The sequence below is a fragment of the Temnothorax nylanderi genome, unplaced genomic scaffold (assembly GCF_030848795.1).
Source record: "Temnothorax nylanderi isolate EJ_2023f unplaced genomic scaffold, tnyl_v1.0 TNYL_tig0052_pilon, whole genome shotgun sequence".
Taxonomy (NCBI): Eukaryota; Metazoa; Arthropoda; class Insecta; order Hymenoptera; family Formicidae; genus Temnothorax; species Temnothorax nylanderi.
Window position 1 is genome coordinate 687666 of NW_027249114.1, and position 14097 is coordinate 701762.

The 14097-nt window shown below is 39.2% G+C and overlaps 4 protein-coding genes across 6 annotated transcripts in view; 2 read left to right on the forward strand and 2 right to left on the reverse strand.

Annotated features, from left to right (window-relative positions):
- Positions 1-14097, reverse strand: part of Cycg (cyclin G) — a 36562-nt gene that overhangs the window by 17766 nt on the left and 4699 nt on the right. The window contains exons 4-7 of one of the 3 annotated variants that reach the window (XM_071706565.1): positions 13732-13986; positions 13283-13491; positions 13127-13195; positions 11230-13019 (exon numbers count right to left, since the gene is read on the reverse strand). In XM_071706565.1, the coding sequence (XP_071562666.1) occupies positions 13150-13195; positions 13283-13491; positions 13732-13986 (510 nt within the window). In that variant the 3' untranslated portion in view covers positions 11230-13019; positions 13127-13149. Of the gene's footprint in view, positions 1-11229; positions 13020-13126; positions 13196-13282; positions 13492-13731; positions 14023-14097 lie in introns of those variants that run through there. The other 2 variants (XM_071706563.1, XM_071706564.1) reach the window with 2 other exon arrangements.
- LOC139772685 (myo-inositol 2-dehydrogenase-like) lies at positions 1848-4401 on the forward strand. The gene is made up of 4 exons (XM_071706561.1): positions 1848-2012; positions 2614-2859; positions 3119-3500; positions 3670-4401. Exons 1-4 carry the CDS (start codon positions 1930-1932, stop codon positions 4120-4122), a joined length of 1164 nt encoding a protein of 387 aa, XP_071562662.1. The 5' UTR covers positions 1848-1929; the 3' UTR covers positions 4123-4401.
- Positions 4756-9196, reverse strand: Rngo (DNA damage inducible 1 homolog rngo). The gene is made up of 6 exons (XM_071706555.1): positions 8609-9196; positions 7950-8162; positions 7621-7875; positions 6864-7169; positions 6622-6741; positions 4756-6310 (listed from the first exon to the last, which is right to left on the reverse strand). Exons 1-6 carry the CDS (start codon positions 8877-8879, stop codon positions 6099-6101), a joined length of 1377 nt encoding a protein of 458 aa, XP_071562656.1. The 5' UTR covers positions 8880-9196; the 3' UTR covers positions 4756-6098.
- Positions 9304-10868, forward strand: LOC139772701 (60S ribosome subunit biogenesis protein NIP7 homolog). The gene is made up of 4 exons (XM_071706584.1): positions 9304-9524; positions 9633-9858; positions 9943-10083; positions 10212-10868. Exons 1-4 carry the CDS (start codon positions 9469-9471, stop codon positions 10329-10331), a joined length of 543 nt encoding a protein of 180 aa, XP_071562685.1. The 5' UTR covers positions 9304-9468; the 3' UTR covers positions 10332-10868.

The window sequence follows — 14097 nt, forward strand, 5'->3', positions numbered from 1 at the left end:
ATTTAAAAAATGGAAAATCTTTTTATTCGCCTTTCATTATTCAATTATCATTTTATATAAAAAGTCGTATTTCTTCGGTAAATAATGAAAAACTGAGTTTGAGCTGAGTCCAACATCAAATTCAAGTCTCTGAAACATTATCAAGCCATAAAGTCGATGTTCTAGCGCAAAAGATTCTGTCTATCCCATTTCGTGGCATTTCGTGCTCGATTTATTTAGAGTCTATTAATACTAGATATATACATTTGTCCATAATTCACCACGTAAATGAAAAAACTACAAAGAATACCGCGAAAGATACATGCATCTTTCGAGGGGTGTGTAGAAAAATCTTATCGCTTAATTATTTATGCTGACTCTCACGGTCGTTCGTTCGCGCTTACCGTTTCTACGGGAGCATGCGTTCAATTGTGCTCTTCGCGTTCCTGGCGAACGCCAAGCTGATGGGCAACGAAGGTAAGAGAAAACCGAGTTAGATCGCGATTTCGCACGGTGACCCGTTAATCGGACGATAAGGGAGTTTTTGTCGAAAACGGGGCACACTGAAACATAAAATAAAATTACTTTAAGTATTTATTTAAAGTGCTTAAATTTAAAAGCAAAAATTAAGGCGCATGACTTGCGACTTTTTACAATCCACTATTTTGATTCCAAAGATACGATAAGATAAGAAATGTAACACGCGATTCATCGAGGATAACCCCTTGTCCTTCCTAATGATATATTGCATATGGAAATTTACAAGTTGTTTATCGACAATATTAACTCGTATACATAATCTTAGCTTTTATAACAGCTATTTCTGTTTTAAAGGCCACACTGGAAAACAATCAGAAGTACGTCTAATTGTTATAAGGCGTAGTTTTTACGGTTTCTCCTAAAATTATAATGAACAAATGGCTAGCGTAATTACAGAGATAAGGTCCTCCGTTCGATACATGTCATCATGTCACTGTGATAACGATTTGAACAAATACAGCGGCATCGCTCGATAATTATGCAGAATTACGAACGTAATTGCATAATCTAATAGAAATACATTACGTAAATATATATCTCGTAGATAAATCAAGTCTGTTTTATGATTAAACCGTCAGCATAGTCGACCATGTTGGAAACATTTTAAAGTCCTCTCTGTCATCATTTTTTACTTCGTCTTCGTCTCTCTGTCTCTCTTTGTCTCGCTTTCTGGACGACTGCATCGCAGCACTTCTCTCATTGTGGCTCGTGAATAAGTTTAATGAACGGATAGAACCATCTGGAAGCTTTTCTAGCAGTCAAGCATCGGTTAAATGACGCTTTTGTAGCAGCGAAGCACATTAATAATTAGTAAAAATGTATTTTAAGATGCCAACAAGCTTTTTTTTTTATATACATTTGGAACAATCGAATTAAACTGTTTTAATTCCAAGTTAATTTTTTTTAACATGTGTTTCGTGCGAGAAACACATCACCTGTTAACAAAAAAAAATCACATAATAAAGATTAGATATTTCAATTAATTATTCAATAATTCATATTGCAAGAAACTTTTATACTCATCTCTTTATATTTGTTAAGAAGATTGTTAGGATATGTTATGTTATTTGCTATTAAGAATAAAAATAAAAACGGTGAAGGTATTTATAGAATCAAGGAGGAATTTTTAGACAATCCTTATCGGCTAGAAACGATAATTCTGTTTAGCAGAAATCCTTTTATAATTTATATCGTTTATGCATTGCCGACCAGCAATATGTTATTTAAGAGATTAGAAAATTTATCTTTTATCTATTTCCAAACGATATTCGTCACAGTAAACAGCCCCCCACTTCCGTTCGTCTCTACGTATATAAGAAGCTATTATCGAAGCATCGTTGGCCATAAACCGGTCTTTCGGTCGCAACAGCTATTTCGGGATAATCGAAGTATATACAATTCGTAATAACAATGGCAACTGTGAAGTTCAAAGGGATGTCTCCATACCTCAAGCCAAAGAGTCCACCACCTGCGGAAGATTATATCTATAGCAAGTGAGTAATTAATTCTTGTATCATCGCGCGAGAGTATTATATAAGTTCGCACTGATACGTCATGAATACTCAACTAAGATCCTTTCGACGAAAAAATCTCCGAAGAACGCGTTTACACTTTCACGTTCCTAAAATTTTATTGCTACAATTTGATTTGTAACTTAAAATTGAAGCCGACACGACGAGCGAGATGGATGTACGTTTGATAAAATTCTGGTCCTGAAAAGGAAATTATCTATTAATCGTAATGAACTAATTTTATTCGTTTAGGGTCGATTCAGACACAGCCGTGCCGTACCCGTACCGTATCCGTATCGTTAACATTAGACAAGGCTGGAGACACATTAGACAAGGATGGAGACAATAGGAATCCTTGTCTAATGTTTCTGTCCGTGATACGGTACGGGTACGGCACGGCTGTGTCTGAATCGACCTTTATCCCGTCTGATTCGTGATCTTGGCAATTGAGCTTGTAAATGACTTTTACATATGTGAGCGCGGTTTTTTACTTTCGCCTTTGAGGGCGGAAATATATTCGAGATATCTTTGAGTCTTGTTTCTGTTTCTGATATTCTTTTACTAAGAGAAAGATCTTTCGTAGATATATAGAAAACCTCGCCCTGAAGACAGATAACCGGGAGGAACCTATAGTTAAATTGGCTCTGTTCGGTGTGGGTCACGCCGGGACGATACATATATCGAATATAATTTCTAATACACGTGTCCAGCTTTTATACATTGTTGATGATCTCGAGAACAAGTGGGAAAGTTTGCGGAAGTACTGGCGTTTGGACAACGTTACCTTCCTAAATAGCAAGCAATCTGACAAGATATTCAAAGACCCCAAGTAAGTGGCTGTATGAAAATGGAAAAGCGCTACCGATACGATAATAATCAAGCTAAAAGTTAAATAAATTTAAAAGTAGAATTAAAGTTAAATTAAAAATTAAGCATAATATTATATCTATAATGTAAATTATGTATTATAGAATATATCAATATAGATTACATTTATAACCAGATAATATAGATCTATATCTATAACGCAAATTCATATCTATATACAAACAAACATATATAATTCTCGCTTTTCATGATTCGTAAAGCGTTAACGCGGTCATCGTGGCGTCGCCGGCTTACACGCACAAGGATATCGTTATTAAAGCTCTGGAAGCGAAGAAGGCGGTCTTCTGCGAGAAGCCTATAGCGGAGAATATCTCGGACACCGCCAAAGTCTACGAAACAGCCAAGAAAGCCGGTAAGCCGCTGTTTTGCGCGTTCCAGCGGCGATTCGATCCGAGCTACTCGAACGTGCGAGACCGTGTTCGCAACGGGGAGGTCGGACACGTCCATACAATTAAAACGGTCTCTCGTGATTCTCCCCTGCTCCCCTTAGAGTACTTGAAAACTTGCAGCGGGATCTTCCACGACACCATGATCCACGATATCGATGTAGTTACCTGGGTTATCGGGGAATACCCAGACAAGGTGCGATTTTTACATATTCACATATACAGCAACTTCGTGTGTCTATATGTAGCAGTTAATATCTTGGGAAAACGCGAATTTTTATCTTTCGTAATTATCTTGAAAGATTTAAAAAATTGTACAAATCGTCGTTGACTGTACAAAAAAATTATGGGAAATACGATTGCAGGTTGCGGTCCTGGCCGACGCGAATGACCCGGAGATCAAGACGATCGGGGACTTCGACACGGTTGCGGTGACCATGCACTTCCCGTCAGGGACCGTCGGCTTGATCGATGTGTCGCACCTCAGCCCGTACGGATACGATCAACGACTGGAGGTCTTCGGTCCGAAGGGCATGGTGCAAGCCGACAACGGGCAGACGAACTCCGTTCAGCGGCAGTATGACCTGCAGGGGCCGACCACCGCCCCGATCTGGTTCTCGTTTGCTAGCCGTTACATGAACGGCTATCGAAGAGAGTTGGATCACTTCATCGATGTGGTGCACGGTAAGGCTGAGTCGCTGGTCAAGTCGAAGGAGATCCTGGCGGTGAGTAAGATCGCTACGGCCTGCGAGGAGTCCGCTCGCACGGGGAAAATCGTGAATCTCAAGTGGACGGACAGCGAGTTGCCTGATAATTAATGAGGAAACATGACTTCAACAAAAGTGTTATTATCAGCGAAGATTTTTTTGGTACCGTTTTTGTAAGTTACAAATAAAGCGAATTGCCTGATTATCGCGTATAAAAAGACAGTAAGACTTATAAATAAATGTTATTACCTTCTTTAAATGAATACTTAAATGGTACTTTTCTAAATGAATGTTATTCATTTAAAATTTATGTGCGAATCCTTCTTTCGTCCAGAATGATGTATCCGAAAGATAAAAATACAGATATGTAATAAATGTTATTAAATGTGATTTTTCTTTTCCTTTCTTTTGGATCTTTTCCTATAAGATCATAATGTATTACCCTCGTATTTTGTGTTTGTGTTATTATTTCTATCATTCATTAAAAATTTCTTATATAATGTGCGGAATAGTAGAACTAAAATCAAACTGGAATTGCTTGTTTAATTGCTGCTTTAAAGCAACTGCTTTCCCATTGGGCTATTCCAGCACACTCCATATTGTTTAGATTGTAAATCATAAATGAAGGTTAAATTACTTCCGTTGAAATTATCTTGGAAATATATAACTACAATACATACATGTATTATTATCGTTTAACAGCTTTCGCTAAATTAATGTTCAGTTGGTAAATAAATCACGCCATATTGTTCATGTTTTATTTATGACAAAAAAATTACAATGTACCAAATACCTTGTCAAAAAAAAATAGCAGTATAAAATCGACATTATCTGTAAGTTGGATACACACCTGCATAGGAGACGTTTCTTCGTAACTGCTATCGTGTAACAAATATCTTATTTAAAAAATGGAAAATCTTTCTATTCGCCTTTCATTATCATTTTATGTACAAAGTCAGTATTTCTTCGGTAAACAATGAGGAACTGAGTTTGAGCTGAGTCCAACATCAAATTCAAGTCTCTGAAACATTATCAAGCCATAAAGTCGATGTTCTAGCGCAAAGATTCTGTCTATCCCATTTCGTGCTCGATTTATTTAGAGTCTATTAATACTAGATATATACATTTGTCCATATTCACCGCGTAAATGAAAAAACTACAAAGAATACCGCGAAAGATACATGCATCTTTCGAGGGGTAGAAAAATCTTATCGCTTATTTATGCTGACTCTCCTCAGCGCAATTATACGTATACACAAGTCTTATTTTACAAGATCATGTGGCATCCAAACTAAATCTTGATATTTAATGTATAATTATATCTTGTAAGTATGCATACTGCAATTTATTACATTAAGTATTAGGTCACGTAACAATTTAATTCCTCTTTTAATCAGTTGTAACATAGCACAATAGTATATATATTTTATTTACACAATATATATACTTTGGAAATAATGCAATTAGGCGTTGCGCGTATGCGTAAGAAAATATACAAGGAAGTATTACTTCAAATATAACTTCTCATCATCTTAACACTTGGAACTTTTATAAGATTCAATCTAATGCGCGTATTCTCCAGCGTTTTTCAATGTTCTTCCATTTGTTTCCGAGGTATAAAAATTTTTCGATATCACCGCTAATGACCACGGTGTCAAATCTACGTTTACTAAAGGACCATATCGTAGTGTACCTTCCCCGTTTTGTGAATCGGTTGAAATCTCAAAAAATGATGTTCTTCCCTAGCGCTCTCCTTTATGTGACTGTATGTATTAGGAAGCAAATAACAGACAGACCATAATAACATTTTCATTCAAATGATGTTAGAATAAATGTACCATTAGAATGGAGATTACGGGGAAGTTTCATATTAACAAGTTCGAATTCCAACGATTTCACAGAACGGAGTATCAACTGTAATTAGAAGTATATCAAACAGCTGTTGATGACGAAAATACTTAACAATTGTTTCGAACGTTGTTTATCCTCTCCATCCTTTTATTGCCTATCTTATATTCACAATTTTCGATCTATGCCTGTCTCCTCTTTCACGATAGCTCGCGTACTCGAATCGCACGTGACAACTTTCAAAATTTTAATGATTTCGCAAACAGCGCGGCGGTAGCCTGCGTTTTATCCCCGTTAAACCTACGCAATTCCGCAATGACTTGTGCCCTGGTGAAACTCAGGGCCTCCAGTTCCTTAACCGTGGCTTCCGTGAACGGATCATGCGGATAGATTGTAGTCTCTAAGGCGGCGGCGGGTCTTGATGACCCATGATTACTGCTGCCTTGCCCGTCTAACAAATTTCAATGAAAACATTTATCATTGACGAGGAAAGTTGCATCTTCTTTAAAAAAGAGGCAAATAAAATATCAAATGCTTCAAATAATCGTGCAAATTAAATGTTCATAGCTTTGAGCTGCTGTCGAGAACAAAAATCAAGTAATTTAAATTTATTTAAAGAATAAGCATTGGTAGAAATATACTAAAAACAGACCAGGCGCATAGGGGAAAGATAAAGTTAAATATTTTTTTTAATTTTAATAAATGGAGTGGAATAAAAGGACGAGAGGATTAAAAGGATAGCCTGGGCTGATACATACTTACCGTGCTGCTGCCTCTGTTTCTTAGCATCCCTCGTACTATCCTCGAGAGCTCGCTGGAGATCCCTGTCGTCTATAGATTCATCGCTGTTTCCGCTCAATTTTGCACACTCCGGTAAATCGCCTGTAAAAACAATGATTAATAAATTATTAATATTCGCCAATGTTTCTTAATCTCACACGTCTGCTCAAAATTAATTAATCTTAAAAATGTCTTATTAGTTACAAAGAAAGGAAGAAACACACCTTCCGCCAGAAATGTAGTTTCAGTGCCTGTAGTTCCGATTTTCAAGACATTCTTCTTCAAGTCTATGCAACACTGATGTCTTTTGAGCATGTCCAAGCCCAACAGCATGTCCATAGGCTGTTCTTCGAGGACGCTGAAGGATGTTGTCAGATGGTCGTTGCCGATCTGTATTTGTACCATGTGTATACGACCGATTATGCGTTGTACTCCAACGCCTTTGGCGACTCCCGCCCACCTTGTGTCGACTAGACGCATAATGTGGCATCTCTCGGCGCAGGCAGCGGACATAATAGTAGTTTGTGCACCTTGGGTCACAAAAATAATGGCTTGTTGACGTTACGATGCTTAGAGTCAATTTTGCAAAATGCATTTTCTCCAAAAACAACCTTTCCGCATTTGTTATTTCTAGGATCGAGATCGAAATACATTCGAATATATTTAAATCAAGATTCAGCCTTTTTTTTCCTGTTTTCGCGGACAGAGGTCAGGCGTTCTAAAATTAAATTGTTTTTCTGCATGCCGTGCAGAATGATTATTCGAGATGTATACGTTTAAAAATAGACATTTACTCAGCCGCCCTCTCCCTCTCCCGAGATGTATAACAGAAGAACAAAGATACTTAAAAATAATCCCAAGCACGATACAATAAAGATCGAAGAAAGACTTGCACAAAGACTTTGTTTTTCTCGAGATGCGCGTGGAAAATCGACGCGTTTCCACTTGCTACCGGAGGTAGCGCTTCGCCCGGCAATTTACCTGAGTCAATAAATGCCTTAACCGGAAATCCGTTGACTTTACAATTAATATACAACATAACGACGGTGCCGAAGGTTTCGGGATTGTACTCCATCGCGGCCTCCATATTTGCCTCGATATTCTTCTGCCTGATCTCTTCGGCGATCAGCCGCTGCGCTTCGGTGTCGAATGGATCGGCGTTCATCATTCTCAGCCGTTGCGCTTGCCGTTCTTCTCGAGCGGCTATCTGCTCTCTGAGTACAGTCGAAAATCTATCTATAACGCACGGATATTTAGGCCAAAGGTGCAAAACGCAACGTTAAGCTGTAATATTCGAAACTGTTGCTCACCAAGATTTCCCGACAGCAGCGCGTCGGCCAATCTGGGATTATTCTGCTTCAGCAGCGCCAGCTGATCCGGATTAGCCAGGAACATGTTCTTTATCATAGCCGGATCGTCCTCGCTGCGGGGATTTTGTACTCTGTTGTTCGCGATCGGCGACGGGCGCTGATTATTGCTGGTCCCGGGAATTCTGATGGAACTGAAGTCCAGTATTGGAATGGCTAGAGCGATGTTTCTTCAAATTTAGTACGTTCATTTTATTTCCGGCAAGACATATGTTGCCAAGTACAGGCACAAAGGGGAGAAAGATAAAAATAAATTGACATTGTTTTTGAAGTAGGTATTGGAGGCTGAATAGCCAAGATTGACAAAGGCATGTATAATTAAGCGGAAGTCAAAGGCCGAGGCTTCAAGGCCCATCGTTATCTAACGCTCTATCAGCAAGATAAATGATAAAGCACGCCGTTGGGATGCAACTCGGAGCATAATAAAGATAAACAACCGCATAAAGATAAATAACGTTCTTTGGGCTGTACAGTATAAGGTTACATCGAAGGTAATTATTTAGAACACGGGCTCCACATCTCGAAAAGTAAAATTATTAAAAAGTTAAAGCGAAATTTCCGCATAACCACACACGGTGTCCATCCATCCCTCGGATACCTACATCTGTTGAAGGGTCCTTGCATGTTCAGATCGCTGCCGCCGCTCTGGTGCATGTGCTGGAGGATGACGGCGTCGCCGTCGCGTATCCCGTGGTCGCGCAGCGACTTCTTGTCGTCCATGAGCGGTCTACCGTTGAACGCGATCACGATCTCGTGGGCCGGCACGCCGCTCTCGATCTCGCAGAACGCCTTGAAGTTCTCCAGCTCCAGCTCCTCGCTCACGTCGAGGACGAACACGCTGTCGTCGCTGAGCGTCGTCACCGTCACCTTCATCGCGTGCGCGCCGGTGGAGCTTCACGGGGTCAAAACACGAGGTCCACGTCAAACCACGCGTCCGCCTCGTTCTCTCTTTCTCTCTCTCTCTCGCCGTCGACGGGAAAGTGCCGGGAAGGATCCGCGACGACCGCGACGTGATCGCGATCGGGAGAAAGGCGGCTGGCGGCCGAGAACTCGTGCGGAGTGGGCGGGGGGACGCGGTGGGAGGGACGGGCCGATCTCGCGACGAGTCCTCCGGATGTAAACACGGGACACACGGGACCAGCTCAGCAAAAATACTCCCCCGACGGCGGCGAGACACGAGCGGACACGATCACGCGAGCCGAGACGGGTGACGCGGCAGTCGGGCAGTGACGGGCAGTCGCGGCACGCGGCGGCGCGGTCGACATCAACAATCGAACGACAATCGATATAGGCTGCGATTTTCTGCGTCCAAACGGTCCAAATTCTAAATCGATTTTGAACACGTCGTATGACGTCACATCAACACTGCACGTGTTCGAGCTGCAGAGGTATCACGCGGAGTAGAAATTTTCAAAGAAAATAAATAAATAATTGACCGCACGTTCTCCCGTATATTCTAAGGATGAAGCAATTATCGGAGGAAAGAACGAAGCTCGTGTTCGAGAAGCTAACAAAATAGTGAGTGACTTGGCAACCTCAATTATTCACTCGTTTCCCATAATTTTCCAGTTAAATGTAGATAAGTGTAACGAATATTGATAATAAATTATAAATTGAATTACGCAGCATTGGCGCTAACGTGAAGAACCTGATTGATCGACCGGACGGGATGTACTGCTTTCGGGAGAAAAAGGACAGGGTGTACTATGTGTCGGAGAGGATATTATCCTTGGCGAATACCGTGGGAGGTGATCACCTGTTGAGCTTAGGCACCTGCTTCGGCAAATTCACAAAATCGGGGAAGTTCAAGCTGCACGTTACCGCGTTACATTATTTGGCCCCTTACGCACAGGTGAGTGTGCGCCGTTGAACATGTTTACCGCGAGATATGAGCAAGCGTTAGTTAGAACTTATCAAGAACAATGTCCTTGTCTAGCACAAGATCTGGGTGAAACCCTCGGCGGAGCAACAGTTTCTGTACGGACATCACGTTATGAAATCAGGTCTCGCTCGTATAACGGAAGGTACTTCTCAGTATCAGGGTGTCGTCGTGCTTTCTATGAACGATTTGCCACTGGTATGTGATATCATATACACAATTATTTCTTGATTACATTGTCGATTATCTCTCGTTAACATCGTTGTACAAACGAAAGAGATAATAAAACGATGTAAGGCTCATTCATTTTCTATTTAATATATCAGGGATTTGGCGTTGCTGCAAAGAGTACAGCGGACTGCAAACACGCGGATCCGATAGCGACAATTTGCTTTCACCAAGCGGACATTGGAGAGTACATACGTTCAGAGGACACGTTGCTCTAGCAAAGATTTACATGCCTGTTATTTTTTCAAGGAAACGAAATATATATCCAATTTGTACAGTAAATTCGATGTCTTCTTTGTATCTTATAATTTACGTCTCCACGAGTCGTGTGACCTTATAATTAAACGCATTACATATATCGTATTTAGTTAGAGATTGTTACATGCTCATTGACATATGTACGTATGTGTATGTACTTTCATCATGGAACAGACACGAATGGTGATTGTCTCTCTTTGCAAAACAAAAAATTACAGTATAGATTACTTTATCTCCATTGTATTTTTCTATTATTTTATTATAAACTAACTTTGTGCATTACAAATTAATTTTTTGTCGTCAATGTAAAAGGTAAATACACCGTTTTACCTTTTACGTGTTCCACATTACGTAAAAGGATCTTTGAAAGAAACACGGTTATCGTACTTGTGTTAACAAAATTAGAAACTATATGTAACATATAATACCGACAAGTAAAAATTTGTGCTCTCTTTCAATAAAATTATTCAGATGAAATAAATAGCATATGTACACGACACATAGTAATGATATTCTCGTGACAAGACTTTCTATTCTCTTTGCCCGAAAAGAAAAAAGTAATTTATCTCATCTTATAGATTTAATATTATAAAATCAGACTCTTCATCTCGTTCTTGCAGTCTCAAATTTTTAATAGCTACGCTGCATCTGCAGAAGAACATCTTCTTAGTGCCAGCTATAATCCTGAGATGCGTGATTTTGCTCAATTGAATTGTGTTTCCGTTACATTACTTGCGGAGCATTTCGGCTCGTTTCCAGTAAGAACACCGGTGACTTTATGAATATCCATGCGTGGTGATTAAAGATTTGTTAGAAAATTAAAAAAAAAAAGCTTCGTGGAATAAAATTTGCACGATGTATTGATGCCGCAAGGCAAAAAGAGAATGTATTTTCACAGATCACGAAATGAAAGTACGGTATGACTTATGACTAGCGTAAACTGGCTAAGATTTGCAAACTTATTTGAACCAACAATTGCTTTTTTTTCCTTTTTCTTCAGTTACAAAGACGCAGACGACGCGGACTAGCTCCCGAACGCCAAATTGTGAGCTACCGTGAATCGCAAATAACGCATTTGGTGTGTAGCACAAATTGACGAGAAATTATGTATGAGAATATATAGGAACCGTCTATAAAAGATTCAACGTTTTTGCCAAATAAATAAAATTACGAATTATGTTGGCTCGCATTACGACGCGTCGTTCACGCGCTTTCATCTGCTTGCGGACGAATTTCTATACGATGTCCACTCGCTTCTCACATTTCGATATTTCGTGATTGCACTTAATCCTTAATTGATCGCGTACACACAAAATGCACGCAGTCTACACATTTATACTATATTATACGATCAATTAAGACTTAAGGACAACGACTTACGAGTATTTCTTCATGTCTTTTCTTTGACACGTTCTTATATTACTTTATCGCGACGAATCAGCTAATAAATGATCGTAAAGCTGATATCAATACAAAGCGTTTGTATTATTACGGTAAGAAAAAGCTAATCTCAAAACGTACGAGATATCTCATACAGAAAAGAAGCGATTCGAATACAATTCAATTTTTAAAAAAGAAAATGCAATGATTTATCTTTGGAATATACATAAAAAGAATCACGTCTTTTCTTTTATATTGCAACGCGACAGCGAAATTCGTCTCCAACAATCTGGATTACACATTTGTGCATTTCGTAGATTTCCCCGTTATTCGTTCATTATTTATCTGACATGTGCGTACACGCCAAGAAATTCATTCAGAGTGCAATAAACCTATTTTATCGATTGCTCCGTTTTCTCGACGCGGAGATACGATAAAGAGAAGCGTATTTCGAGACATAATGACACTAGATCTGACGAAATGGTTTTCTTTCTTCGTCAAACCTAGCAAGCACAGGTTTTAAGCGCATTCAACTCTCATTGGTATGCCGACCAATTTTTATAATCTTTTTTTTCCTCCAATAACCGTTTTACGTTATACGAAATTTTCAACACACTTTCGCAATTCTTATTATTACTTTTTCTTTTATAATTTTTCCTCGTTTTTAACACATCTTGTAAATATATAGATATACGTTTTTGCTAAGCGATGTTGTTTTACTAATTAGATAATAACTATAAAGGATTTTTTTTGTATCACATTAATTTTCAATATTTCTTAAAGATGATTACTAGGTGTCTGCTCGTCACAGTGTTTATGTACCTGTTCGCCTTCTCCCTCTCCCCACCCCTATAACAGCAATTCAATCTTATCGCAGGAACGGGGAGGGGCTCAAATCCTTGTCTTCTTTATAAAATATTTGCACAAATATTCCGAAATACATGCGTGTAATGCGATGAGAAAGTGAGCCGAGATTAATATATGGTGCGACTAATGAGGAATTTACATACTGTCAAAACATATATATTTTATACAGTAAAAGACTTATGTCTTGCCAGTATGTACATTTCAGTAGATGACACAAACGGAGCTTCTAAGGGAAATTATTGTAACGCGTGAAACGACGTTTGTACTCTCGAGTAAAATTTTGATCTTCGTACTGGAAAAAGTGAAAATCCTGCGCTTTTACTTGACGCGTAGACCAGACATATCCAGTATATCAAAAGTAGTTTACTTGATACACTAGAAGAAAATCCCAATGCCGTACTCTGAAAACAAAAGTGAAAAGTGAACATGTAACAAGCATTTATTTCCAAGATTCGTAACAATTTATAAAATATCTTTACAACAGCAGAATATTTAATAGAAACCGTACCTCAAAAAAATGGTGGTGCCACTTTAACGTCTCTTATTGCCATGGCGTCGAGCGTATTTACGAGTTTTTCTGCAAAAGAAAGAAAGATTCAATTCGATGCTTTAACAATATATGACATTTTTTTAAATTGTGACCTAAAGAAGTGGCGATAGATACCTGATTCTGCTCGGAGACGGAATCGGCGCATGTTCCGCGATGACGGGTAACACGGATCTGAAATTGTGGGTCGGACGTAAAATACCTGCGGTACGCGACGAAACTTTCCAGATTAGTTCCTGCCTGTAAGGAGTTTGCTCCTGGGCGTTATACTTGCTTAGTATGGCGCCCACTGCCTCATGAGTAGAGCAGAAACTCTCCTCTGAAATCTAAAACACGACAAAAATATGAGCTTTGAAGATCGACAAATAAATTATGCGAGCCAAATTATCTCGTGATTATTTTCGCTCTATTTATCTTAATTTGTTCTTTGTTTTAAATTTCCATTTATTTAAAGAATTTAAATTTTACAAAAATATTTTTTCCGTACGATTTATTTCGACATTTTATGTGTTCTATTCAAGGTAAATAATAAAACTTAAAAAACCAAGTAATGAGGTAACATTTACGTTGCATTTCTCTTGGAGCCCCATGGCAAACTGCATGAGTTCGTCTTTCAGCAACTGGTAGGATGGCGCAATGGTGGACGCGTTGTGTGAAGATGGACCGTCAGCAGACACAGTGGCGTCCGCATTTGCATTCAGCCGATTAACAGCGGCGTCCAAATAAGTGCAGAGTAATACCAGAGCCACCTCAGATTGCCTGAGACTCGCGCAATTACCGTCGCAAGCCACCATTTCCAATCTGAGGATCAATTCGGACTCCTGTAACAGGACGAACAGTGCCCGTGAGAGCGCAGTCTGACCATATAATTTTCGTGTCAATAAAACTGTACTTATAAAATTGGCGTACAACGACTTAACAAATACTTCGAA